Source organism: Arvicola amphibius, chromosome 11, assembly GCF_903992535.2.
Source record: "Arvicola amphibius chromosome 11, mArvAmp1.2, whole genome shotgun sequence".
In the NCBI taxonomy this organism is placed as follows: Eukaryota; Metazoa; Chordata; class Mammalia; order Rodentia; family Cricetidae; genus Arvicola; species Arvicola amphibius.
The window spans coordinates 110,080,864-110,094,857 of record NC_052057.2 but is presented as its reverse complement, the minus strand read 5'-3'; the positions used below and the strand labels follow the sequence as shown (position 1 = coordinate 110,094,857).

The 13,994-nt window shown below is 36.1% G+C and overlaps 1 protein-coding gene across 1 annotated transcript in view; it reads right to left on the bottom strand.

Moving 5' to 3' along the window:
- Positions 1–13,994, bottom strand: part of Sntg1 (syntrophin gamma 1) — a 150,228-nt gene that overhangs the window by 125,966 nt on the left and 10,268 nt on the right. Inside the window, exons 3-6 of the mRNA XM_042055960.1 lie at positions 9,845–9,901; positions 7,683–7,740; positions 6,702–6,745; positions 6,572–6,613 (exon numbers count right to left, since the gene is read on the bottom strand). Coding sequence (XP_041911894.1) covers positions 6,572–6,613; positions 6,702–6,745; positions 7,683–7,740; positions 9,845–9,901 — 201 coding nt within the window. The remainder of the gene's footprint in view (positions 1–6,571; positions 6,614–6,701; positions 6,746–7,682; positions 7,741–9,844; positions 9,902–13,994) is intronic.

Sequence of the window (13,994 nt, the reverse complement as noted above, 5' to 3'; positions counted from 1 at the left end):
CGTTACTCAGCAACGATATGGGTATCCATATCACTCTCTCTAAGGCTAAGGGAACATTGCAGAAGAGGATGTAGAAAGAATGTAAGAGTAGAATAATAGTGTGTTTGACCTTCAAACACTGCCCTATTGGCTGAGGTACTTATCACTGAATATATAGGACTTGCATCTGACTGAGACTGTAATCATTCAGTCATAGATCCGGAAAAGGCTCATGGATCCCAGGAAAAACCAATTGATGGAGGGGAAGTGGTTGTGTCAGTGGCGCAGCCACTTGTGAGTTATTCAGTAGACAGATTGACACCCATGCCTACACTGATGGCTCTGGTTAAACTCGGTGGAACACAAAGTAAAAACACAAACAAATAAAACACAAAATATTTTAACATGAATTCTCATTAGTTTGTCAACTTTACACAGTCAGAGTCATCTGATGGAAACGTAATCAAGAAATCACCTTCATCAGACTGTCCTAGAAGCATGTTTATGGGGATATTTTCTTTTTTCTTTTTTTGGTTTTTCGAGACAGGGTTTCTCTGTAGCTTTTTTAAAGCCTGTCCTGGAACTAGCTCTTGTAGACCAGGCTGGCCTCGAACTCACAGAGATCTGCCTGCCTCTGCCTCCCAAGTGCTGGGATTAAAGGCGTGCGCCACCACTGCCCGGCATATGGGGCTATTTTCTTGGTTATGGATATATGTTGAAGAACTTAGCCCACTGTGGGCAGATAAGTTCTTACTTGTGTAAGAATTAAGATGGAAAAAAAAACACATGGGAAACCAGCCAGGAAGCAGGGTTCTTCCCTAGCCTCTGCCTTAGTTTGTGCCTTCATTTCCTCCCCAGAATTCTCACTTTGACTTGTAAGTGCAGTCAAATAAAACCTTTCCTTCTGAAGTTGCTTTCATTGTTTGGCTTATCTACACTACCAGGGGAGAAAACTTTTACCATGTGGCTGGTAACTTGGTAACTTGGAGGAAGTAGGTGAATGTCAACGACAATGGGAGAATGAAAAGACAGGATGTGGGTACATATAAAATTGTCAAAGAATAAATTAATGTAATATAAAAAAATTGGCAATGCCCACCCAAACAATAGTTTGCCAGGCTTGGGTTTGCTCTTTAGTTACAGAAGTTAAAACTTCGAAATTTTGAGGTATATTTTTTATCTTTGCTCAAAAAATAAGAGTACACATAAGAATTTAATGAAAATCAGCAGTCAAGAAAAGACTCGGTCATTAATATGTTACCTCAGACTTCACCATATAATTGGCCACTGACACAAATTCACAGAAGGAAACTCTTATGGGTACCAATTAAGTCTAAGTAACAAATACTGCAAAAAATCTTGTTTATTTCAATTTTAATAAAATTAGACACCATGGGCATCATCAATTCTGACCATTTAGTCTTGGCAATGAATGTCACAAACAATTTGAAAATATTAAAATTAAATAATTTCACAGATGGCTTTCCTTGATAGGGATTAATTCAAAGGGAAAGTGATCACAGTGGTTCAAATTCAGAAGAAGATATTAATCAATTACTGCTCAAACTCAATTTCTGAATTGTGGGCCAGGTAACGAATGATCCGGAGCTGGACGATATTCTCCTCATTTGTTGTTGCCGAAGGTGGCCTGCATCACCTGATCACACCTTAAATGAGGTCTTTGCTGCTGCACACTCCTTGCTCCTGCTCATACACAAAGAAGCACTGGAGTCTAGAGTATTTGATGTAAATAATGAATTACTGTTTTCTGGTTAAAATCAACTGGAAGGAAACATCGTTTTTTTTTTAATCACCATATGAAATTTTGGAGTTAAGTAAAGGTCCTACTAAGACAGTGAAAATGTTAGTAATTAGCATTGTGTATTAGTTTCTAAATATTTGCCTCCCTGTTAAAATGGGTTAATTTAAATGATAAAATTTTAGCTCCTCATTTGGCTCTCACAGGTTTTATGAAGGTTTTATTTTTTAGAACTCTATCCAATGTCACAAGTTTAATATGAAGATATAAATTATTTGCATTTCAAATTATGGAATGACTTCTCATTGTAAGAGTCATGGCAGAAAAAGAAGGTACACCTTTTCCTGCCATTCATAAAGTTTAAGGTAGAAATGCTTATTTATTCATTCATTCATTTGGCTCTGCATGATGATGACTTACTACTTTTAAGACTTATTGTATGGAATTCTCAGTTATGCTACTGTCTTCTCTGTTTAAAATCAGGGTTCTTGGGGATGGAGACATGGTTCAGTGGTGAAGAGCATAAGTCGCTCTTCCAAAGAACCACAGCTTCATTCCTGCACCAACATGGAAGCTCACAACTTTCTGTAGCTCCAGTTCCAGGGAGTCTGATACTCTATTTTGGCTTCCACCAGCACCAGCCAAGTCAGTGGTACAGAAAAATATATGCAAGCAAAACATACATATACATACAAACTAAAATAAAAATTGAACATAAAATAAATAAAATGAAATTAGGAACCCTCCAATCAGCTGGTTCTTTTCTGAATTTGGTTCCTAGTGCATATTTGGTATTTATTATGCATTTTGGTGTATCTCCTATATACAACTATCAAGCATACTAGACATCCACTCTTACTTATGATGATTACTGTAAGTCAAACACTATTTTCATATTTTCTCTTTCTAATATTTTTCCAACATTTTACATGTTTTCTTAGTTATTAAATTCTGCAAAAATAACAAAATCTGCCCACATACCCACCAGACTTGAGCCACATAGAGTTTTTGTCAGAATAGAATCACACAGAACTCAGTGACAGTATAATTCACACAGTGTCACACAATCAAGTTCTGATATTTGACCTTATGAAGAGAAGATGTATGTGAAAAGCAAGATAAAGGTGAATGTCAGTTTGATGTGGTTAGAGTTCATAGACAGGAAGGCAGAACCATTTTGGCATCTAAATTTTGTTTTGTTTTGTTTATTTCTTTGTTTTTCCTTTTTCTTTATGTTACTGTTTGAGACATTTGCAGTTTCATTGTGTAGTCCAAGCTGATCTGAAAATTGCTAGATAGACCAGGCTGACCTTGAACTCACAGAGATCCACGTGCTTCTATCTCCCAAGTACTTACAATATATGTGTGTCACAGTTCCTGACCAAGCAGCATAAATTTTAACACAGCAAAGAAAATAGATACAGTTCTCTTTAAAGAAAAGCCCTGCAACATTAGGGATTTTTGACATTATGGGATAAAGCTTAAAGGAGATGAATCATGTACACACAAGTGTATGAAATAAGTGAAGTCATGTGTACTGTTAACATGGTCACAGACATAGAAAGGTCTCCAATTCCTCAGCCTAACGAGAGTGCCAAAACCTTCCTAGATCTGAGACAAGTGAACAGAAAAGGCCTTTCAATTCTGAGCGTGAATCTTGACTGTGTTGTGCAGAAATTTTCTACAATACCTTGCTCTCCCCAGATGTTTACAGCCTGAAGACTGTTCCTCCGAAGACCTTGCTCCTACGGAGATTAGCCAAACCTGCCTCCTTGCTCAGCCGCATAGCAGTAAACACCAGTTCTTTGTTCCGCTGTCTACAGCATACTCCCACCCTGCCTTTCAGCTGTAGGTAATAAATACACTGAGATTTCCTGGGTGCAGCAGATTCTCTGCCGGAGAGCCCAGTCTACCCAATTCCAGTTTCTCTATCTGTGTTTGTCTTTTTTTCATTCTCTTGTGGTGAATCCCTGGGAACATGAAGGAAGTGGAACATAAGACACAGAATGAAGTTCTAAGAAGATGAAAAAAGAGACTCTCATTTCTCAAAAGACTATGTCCTTCTTCTCATGATCATCCATACAGATTCCTATCAGGAATCTGTCAAAACAATATACATGTACATCTATGTGTGTCTGCGTGTGTGTGTGTGTGTGTGTGTGTAGAGACAGAAGGTGGAATTCATTGTTTTCTGTGTGATAATATTGGTCAGGAGAATCGTGTGTTATTTCATTTGGGTCTCATGGCAACAATCATCAGCTTATTCTTGCTGATGAATAACAGGCACAGACACGTAAATTCAATAAACTGAATCTACATCATCAGAAAGCAATCTAGACAATAATTGTACATTGCTGCTTTTGGGATTTAGGACACACAATCTCACACTGCCCAAGGTAGCATGACACACTGGTTCTAAGTTTATACTGAGGAACCTGTAATTCTCTTTCTTCAGTAATCTTGTTTAAGACTTCAGGTAAAGGACCTGGGCAATGTGTGAAGCCCAGATCTGATTTAAGTCTAAATTGATATCATAAAAAACATTGAGTGGTTCATTGAGATCATTTAAGTGATTTGGCTAACGAATCCCTGTGGAGTGATCTCAGTGGACAGTGTGTGATCACTTTACACAGACACAAAGCTGTACTCATACACAGAAAAAAAATAAAAAAGTAACCCTCAACAGAATAAAACTGATACTCAAGCAGGACTGAATTAATCATTTCTAATGGTGCCAGGGACTAACTAAAGCAGGCTCCTTTGCCCATTCCCTATGGTGGCATACATTGCTCAGTCTTGGTACCGGGAGGAGGGAGGAGAAGTGCTTGATCCTGTCTCAAGTTGGTATGCCAGACCTTGTTGACTACCTAAGGAAGACCTTACTCCATCTTAGGAATGAATGGGGGATGGGAAGTGGGGCCATGGGAGCAGGAGAAGGGGAAGGAAGGAAAACTAGGGTTGGTATGTAAAATGAAAAGTAAAATTTCTAATAAAAGAAAGAAAGAAAAGACTATATATGTAAGAAAGAGAAAGGAAATTCAAACCACCATGTTGTGTTCATCAATTTATTTTGGAAGCCGGAACTCTAGAAGAACTGTTCGTATGAGCATGCTGCTTCATATTTACTTATATCCTTTGAGCTTTTGTGAATTTCAGACCATATACATTTGTTCTTCAATATGAAATTAACACTTCAGCTCCTGTAGGGTAATAATTCCATTCACATAGGAATTAAAACAGTGAGGGGGAAAATATCTAATTGGTTTTGTAACATCAAAGGTTACAGTTAAATAAAAACATTAGTGTAGCTTGATTTGGTGACTCATGCACACAGAAGGCAGAGGAAGTCAGATCTTAGCGAGTTCAAAGCCAGTCTGGTCTACATAGTGAGTTTCAGGACAGCCAGGTCTATGCAGAGACCCTGTTTCAACAAACAAAAACAAACAAATAATAGTAAAAAGAACAACCAAAAATGGTACCTGTATTTCAAAGCTAATAGGATTAAGCTTCTCCAAAAATGTCTTTGAGTAACTATGTATAATAAGCAATACAATGTTTAATGACTTCCTTTAGAATCAGCAGGCATACCATCCTAAGTCAGGATATTAGTATTAATCTTCCATTCCGTGATTATCTGTTTAATAAAAGAAAGTTCTAGCACAGTTGTTCTGAACTAGTTACCTGCCTCTGAAGAACAAATTACAAGCATGATTCAAACTAGCAGCATGTGGTTGAAAAGAGAATGCACTTTGGTTTTTGTTTCTTTTTTTCTTTCTGGATAATGAGCTCCAAGACAGAAGACAAAGTTCCTTTGTTTATGTGACTGTACTTAAAGGTACCCTGGGATCTGCAGAACAGGCACAGTGCTGGTCTTTCATCTGCTGCAAATTGTCCTTTGAAATGTCACCTTGCTCTGCAGAGATTGATAGGAAGTTGGAGACTTGTACAGGATTTCCAATACAGAGTGGCAAAAGGATGATTTGAATATGCTTTTGTGAGTACAAAGTCATTGGAAAACACCAGCAGACCATGATTTCCAGCTCTCTGCAACAGCACTACTTGGGAGATGGAAGTTTTACACAGATACTTGCAGCTTCCTTGCTGAGACTTTAAGTGTATAATTGAATCAAAATAACTTCTTTTTGACCCTTGAGCATACTTTAAATATATTCTTCTTTATCTCTTTCAGTAGGAAATGGTACAAAATTCAATGAGCTCTTCATGGTATTTATTCATTTGTGACCAATATTTCCCCAAACGTCTGACACTTTCATTTAGCTTTATAATGCCATTTCGTTGCCTGCAATAGGGACTCTTTAACCTTTCTATTGAAGTACGGATTAGAAGACAGCCACTGTTTAACCATTTATAGTGGTTGCTGAAACTCAGTTCTATGTCCCAGTTGTATTAAATTAGAATGTCTGTATATGCTGCTCCAAACATGGGAAAACATTCAAGAAAATAACACAATGAAAATTTTGGCAAATTCTTTTGTCTTTTCATCACCTCTTTCTCTTTTTAAATGCACTCCTGTACACACACACACACACACACACACACACACACACACACGCATTTCCATTTGCCCCAAGTGCTGTTTAAAATTTTACAGAAATCAATTCTTTTGTCATAAGCTTTCAAGCATTTGAACACTTTAGATATATATATTTTACTTTGAGATACATTTCATTATGATAGTACTTTTAACTGTATTTCTGAGAGTCAAAATTGATTGGAAGGAATTGATAGATCAGTAATATGCTACATAATTTTGTACCTTCATAATTGACATGACTCTGAGAAATGATAGCATCAGGAAAAAAGCAAACTTACCACTTCTTCATGCCTGCATTTCCTCACATTAATTCCATTTATCTGCAATGGAAGGAAATTCTCAGTTTCATATACTATATTCTAAACTGGCTTTTGTCTGTATCCACAAAGACAATAATGAGATGTCTACCTGTAGAATTGCATCTCCGATGAATAGCAGTCCTGAAAGCTCCGCTGTGAATAAGAACAATTGAACACAGCTTGGCATTTGTCAGACAAATAAAGCATTTTGTCTTAATTAAGGATAAAACTGTAAACTAATTATAAGTGTTTTAAACTAGTTATGAGCACTTTATAGGATCCTCAAAAAATGTAAATTAATAATATGATTTACCTTTTTTTCAGTTGCTGAAATAGGCAGACATTTCTTTTTGGTTCTATCATTTCATGACCATATATCTTAAAACATGATCAGTCCCCTCCCAACTTTGTAATTTTTTTTTCTTTTTCAGCAAGACCAATTTGTGCTGTCCAAACAGTCTTGGATGTGTGGCTTTCCACAGTAGCATGGTTGACTTCTCAGGTTGTACAAGGTTGTACACTCTGGTTGTGTACTCTGTATTTTGGTCTTGAAAGGTCAGAGTAATGATACAAATTTGATCAAAGCTTGTTATTTATAGTTCTCAAAAGCTAACATATATAGATATAATATGTAGATATTATGTATGTATATATGTACATCCATTCAAAATTGATCACTTTTCTTAGTGGGTTACCAACTTTTTTATACCTTTATACTATGATAGCTCTGTGTAAATATCTAAGATTTAGACTTTCAATATGTCAGTGCCATACTTTTTGGGAAATACTATGCTCTTTTCCTGATTAAATGTCAATAAACCCTTGATTTGTATATTCATGATGGGTTTGAGATGTAGCCTCAAAGGAAGTGAGAAAAATTGAGGAAAACAATTGCATTTGTATTTGTCCATGAAATGTGACTTGATTTTTGTGCCTTTAATCAATAGTTCAGAAGCTGTTTATATCTGATCATTTCATACATGGTCGTTTCATATACGGTCATTTAAACTATTCCAGGAGGGCCACTCACATACCAATGAGCATGGCATTACAGAGAACTGACAGCTACAAGGTGAGCTATGTACATTACCTCTTTGCTCCTTGGAGATTTTAGAAATGACAACTGGAATGTTATGTTCTGCACCTCCCTAGAAAGAGACAGTCACAAATCATATTTTTAAGTCACCTTTTAGCCAATAAATAAATATAAAATCATTGAAAGCTATAAATAGTACATGTAGTATATACCAAGCAGAATTTAAGCAAATTTATAGAATTTCTTTTAAGTAAGCATCATTTCCATGAAGTTTGGCTAAGTTTTTTGAAGTACTATAATGATATTTAATAATTAGTAACAATTGACTATAACATTTTTATTTTTCAAAAAATTAATACCATAGTGGCATTCTGTTCAAAATCCATTAAAAAAGAATGCAAGGTATCTTGCATATTTGTTACTTAGGATTCCAAGCGTCAGATATTCATACATTTCAATTCTCTGACTACTGTATTTTGCCAAATAGACATTCTTTCAATGATTCATTCCCATCGCTAAATAAACAGAGAGACCTTTTGCCTACACAAACGGATAAACAAAATCAGGAGGGGACTAAGCGTGATGGGGACAGAACCATCAGTATTTCCTAGCTAGTCTTAGACTCCCGTGTGTGAAAACAGAGGCTAACCAATTGTCAGATCAAGGGACTACCTGCACACAGCATGCTCTAGTGGCTATGGAAGGTAGGCCTACAGGATAATCTGCACAGAGTGCACAGTGAGGACCACAGCATCAAGGCCAAAGGACCATCTGCACATTACATGATAATAACACAGCAGTAGGCACTGTAGTGAGACACTCTGATCTCTCAGCAAATGCTAGGGCAGAGATAGTTGTTGTTTTTAGCTTGTTTGTTTTTATGTTTTTGTTTTGTTTTGTTTTGTTACTTCTAATAATGTGTGTTTGGAAATTTAGAATAGCAATCCAAACAGATGTGCTGGTGTCCTTCTACCAAAGTATTTTAAAACGATATACATTTTTTTATGCAGCTAAAACTCACGATCCATGTTCTGAATCTGAACAACTACATGCTAAAACCTACCTAACGTTGGTTCTACTGGTGATGCCTTCACAGTTAACTAACCCAGTTCTTTTGTTCTGCTGTTCTTAGTTGAGACATTAACTTCCTTTTAGCAGATGTGACTATGAATCCAGCATGTGCCAACACTATTTAGCTAAAGCAAACAAGGAAAAATATATGGTTCCTTGACCTGATTTCAAAATCCTCTAATAAGATTTGTATGTGTCCCTTGCCTGAACTGATGACAAATACACATAAGGATATTTTGACACAAATATTTTGAATATTGAGTTTCTTTGCATTAAGTCATTTTGACAATGTTTATCATAGAGATAATAGCCACAAATTCAAAATGCACCTTTCCTGACATACATATCAGAAACTGGATAAAATATCTTTATTCACCAAAAACAATGTACTAAGTAAATAAATATTAACTAAAAATTGTGATTAATAAACTTAATTTAATAATTCAGAAAGTCAGATTGATAAAAGAAATAAAGTTGTTGGGCTAGGTCTTCAGGATTCACATGCTGTAATCCCTACTACACAGTCCTATTCTCTCAAGTTTTCTTTTTTTTTAAAATTTTTTCTATTCACCTTCTTCTCTCAATTTTTTCAGTCATTTCAATGATGATAAACTGCATGAGTGATACATTTTTACCAGTCAACACTGGCGACACTGTACAGATTAGAAAGCTCTTAAGTATCGTAATCAGAACTTGGAATTGATAAATGAAATTTATCAATCTCTTTAACAAAGTGAAAATCAAGTAAAATGATAAATATAAAATACAACTCATGCTTCAATTGTTCCCATTTCTCCTCCATAGAGACTTGTTCCCTTTTTATCCACCGATTTCCCATGCTGCTGGATAATAAAGGAAAGCTTCTTACCATCAGAATAGTTGGTATTAATGGGAAGATTCATAAAGAAATGAATTCTTTATGAAGTAGTTCTACTTAATATTAGGTAAGGTCCCCAGGCCTTTCTTGTAATATTTAAATCAGAAGATAACGATAGTCGGGTTCTTTAAGAGCATCCCAGATTACAGCTTACTCTAAACATCACAGAGCCATTCTTGTACTGTTATGAGTCACCAACTTTTAATGCACACAAAATGTTAGTCTTTACAGCTCAGCCTTTGCAAAGAAAGACTGGAAAGGTGGCTACCTTTATGCTTAATCCAAATCCTCCTACTGTCTGCCTTCTGATTGTCACCGTTCTTTCCTGAAAGAGAAAAGATTTAAGAGTGGTAAGTGTTTCTTTACACTAAATATACTTTTTCCTACTGTTTTTTCAATTTCTGTTTAAAATGTGGAGGAAAATATTTGAAAACAAAAATACTTCAAATATTGCAATTGATAGAACATTTTACAGGATTTTGATTTTTGCTTTTGTTTTTTTTTGGGGGGGAGGAGGATTTGAGACAGGGTTGCTTTGGAGCTTTAGAGCCTATCCTGGAACTAGCTCTTGTAGATCAGACTGGCCTCAAACTCACAGAGATCCATCTGCCTCTGCCTCCCGGGTGCTGGAATTAAAGGTGTACACTACAACTGCCTGGCCACATTTTACAGTTTTTAAGTCAAAGGTTAATCATTTATTTGCCAAAATAAATGCTCCTAAATTCATAGTCTCTGAAAAATTCTTTCAATGTTATTTTGAGAACAATTTTAGAATTTTTTATACTCTCATTTTCATGTGGCACATTCTTGGGTAGCCTAACAGCATCTCAGTGGCAAAGGGTAAGAATCCTCCAGCTGAGGCTTTTCCTGCACCAGCAAGTAGTAGATTTGTGATTGAAGATCTAAGATGCAGGGTCTTCATAGCCTAGCACTTCAGAGAGGAATGTGCTGTCTAAGAGCTATACCACACGATGAGAAAGCTGTATTAAAATCCTTACTTTAAATGCTGAAAAAAAAAGAACTTACATTATAACAATGACAGTGGAATTACTAATGTACATCACTAGTACCCCTTAGTGTAAACAAGAATTCAGCTATAAAACTACCAATTCAGGGACCTTGGTGTGAGCGTATGGATCATACCTGAACATATTCTGAAATTTTCAATCAGAAAAAATAAATTTGGGGGATGTAAGGAAACAGTTTTTGCAGCATAGTTTTTTGAAAGAAAGTTGCAGGGTAGGAAGCTGTATCTATGTCCTGAATCATTTATACCAGCCGTCTCTGACCATCTGCCCTCTCTCTTGCATGTAGGAGTGATGTTTGTGATATTATTTTGCCTATATCTCCAAATATTTCCAACTCATTTACCTGCCATCTCATTTCTCAAATATAAACATGGCTCTGCTACTTCTACATCAACACTCTCTCTCTTTTCCTTCTCCTTACGGACTATGTGAATGAATATTTAAAAATAAAAACCAAAACATTTTATAAATAAGAAAACATCTTAAAAATGGTACTTTTTGTAGCATTTATTAAGAGTTCATCCTTAAAGTGAGGATTAAAAACTCATTACTTTACCAATCAGCAGATCAGATAGGTGACATGTCTGCTAGCTGAACTGCCCCACTCCTTAGATTCTGTTTCAAAAGACCCATTCACATCTTAACCCTCCCAATTCAACACCCACCACAAGGGCAGACCCCACCCCCAACTCCAGTTAACTTCCACTGGCCTTGTGCAGGCTACGCCATTGAGAACAGGTGCAGGCCATACAAGTCAAAAGAATGGAGACTGTCTGTGATACAAAAGGCCAAGCTAACTGCCAGAATGCCAGATACCAGTTTCTAGAGAGAATCCCTATTATATCAGAGGTCATACCTATTGGCAGAGGCACCTTCTTTGTTCTCAGTTGCCCAGACACAAAATAAGCACACAGAAACTGTATTAATTAAAACACTGCTTGACCTATTAGCTTATGCATATGAGTATGAAATTCTGCTTAGACATGTGTCTTATTTCTCTTTGCTACAATCAAAGTGTATGTTTGAGAAATCAAACTGCTTCCAAAGACAGTGAGACTCTAGCCTTCCCTTCCCAGTATCTGAAGATCCCAGCTTCAAACAGCCTCCTTGTCCCTGCCATTGCCTATTCTAATTGAAGCTGTTTCAGTGGGGTAAAGCAGCATCTCCATTGTCTTCAGATGATGTTTCGAAGATCACATCTTCTCACTTACTAACTCGTTCCCTATATAACTTCTATAGAAAAATAACCATTGAAATTCTTTGACCAATTTCCTATTACAAATTGTATTATCCAGTTATAATAATTCCTTGTGTAGTCTAGACAATAGTCACATAGTGGACAAACAGTGTTTATTCACTCTGGGTCTCATCTTTTAATTTAATTTGCAGTGTTCTTTGAAGAAAAATATTATTAATTTTGATGATGGACAATTTAACAATTTTTTGCTATAGCTAAGATTTTGTCTACAGTTGCATAGTCTTTTTCTTACACTTAAATTTTATTCAATTTGAATAACATGTTTATGTAATGTGAAGTAGGTATCCAAGCTTATTAGCTTATATGTGTCTATCAAGTTGTTCCAACATCATTTGAGGAGGAGATGGTTATTTCCCTGTTAGTCATGGTGTTCTCAGTGAAAAGCAGCTGATCGCCAGTGGGATTTTATTCCCCGACTTCCCTTCCTTCACATGTATACACCTGTCAGAAGTCAGCACTGCTGGTGCCAATGTCTATCCACAGAAAGTTTTTTAAAGTCAGAAACTGCAAATCTTCCAACTCTTTTATTTATTTTTAAATCATTTTAGTTATTGTAAGCCTCATGTATAACATACCCAAAAGAGTCTAGCAGAATTATGGTAAAGTTGATAAGCACATTTACCAAAGTAGCAGGATAGAATATACAATATAATTAACATACAATAATCTGTAGCCTTCTTGTAGGCCAATGTCAAATACACAGTGAAAGAATTCAAGGAAATAATCTCAATCATGATAACCTAAGGAGGTAAATACTTGAAATTATCTTGCCAAAGAAGTGAAAGACTTCTGAGGTGAATATTCTAAAACAATGAAGGGAGAAATACCGCAAAAGATACCTGAGGAGGGAACAGCACATCCCCCACATGCTCGTGGATTGGTAGGATTCATATCTTGAAGGGTGCCATACAATCTAGAATAATCTACTGATTCAAAGCAAATTCACCAAAAATTCCAATGCAATTCTTCAGAAAAAAATTAAAAATGGTCTTTAAACTCATGCAGAAGCAAAATAGTTTCAGGACAGACAAAACAGCCTTGAACATCAAGAATGCTAGACTTAACGTCATACTCCACAAATAGTTGCTCGGCCCTGTTCACTGCCACTATATTCACAATAGCCAGGAAATGTAATTAACCTAAACAAATATCTTTAAACTGAAAAATAGATACAAAATTCATGTGTGCTATAGAACACTATTAAGCTGCGAAGAAAAAAATAAAAGCATACAATTTGTTGGTAAATGTTTATAACTAGAAATTATTATATTGATTGAGTAAATCCAATCCCAGGAAAACTAATACTGCATGTTTTCTCGCATTGATATTACTAGTCCAAAATCTTCAGAAGTGAATATATAACTTTGTATAACTTTAGAAACAGGGACACACTGGGCCAGGGGAGAACCACAAGAGGAAATAGCAGGGTGAAGGTCATATGATGGTGAAGGGGAAAATGAATGTCTATAGTTGAGAAGGAGAAAGAAATATTAATAGAGAAGAAGTCAGAAAGAGTAAAAAGAGCATTTAGGATGGCCATAATCGTATTGTATTTCTTTACCTAAATTATACAAACTGCATATAAATAAATATATTTACATATATAGTTGAAATGAAGTATGCCACTCGAGATGACACTGTTCCTTCCCAAAAGACATAGACTATCTAACAAAATCCCAAATAGCAGGCATAAGAAATGTGATTTCAAGTTTCTGGTCAGAGAAGTCTATGAGACTTCTCAAACAATACAGGTTAGTGCTGTTAGCCTTGATTGTCTCCTAGAGGGTGAAGGAAAGTTCTGACTGCTGAAGACATCACACCCTTCAGCTGTAGCACTCACTATCTGAGCTAGATTTCACTGGAAAGCCTCTTAGCTGAGGAATAGCTTTCATAGTACAAGGAGATGCTATTCTAGTTTCTAAGGGAGGGAAACAACTAATAACATTACTTAAGTGTGGCACCTGTTAGATGGTAGCTACAGCTGTCTTCTTAATCTTAGATCCTGCTAACATGAGGGAAATCATGCCTGGTAGCAAAAAGCTAGCCAACTATCTGGGGCTAGTTAAGCCATGGATATTAGAGGAATTATCAGCATATCTGGTTTCAAGCTATACTACTAAAATAGCATGGAT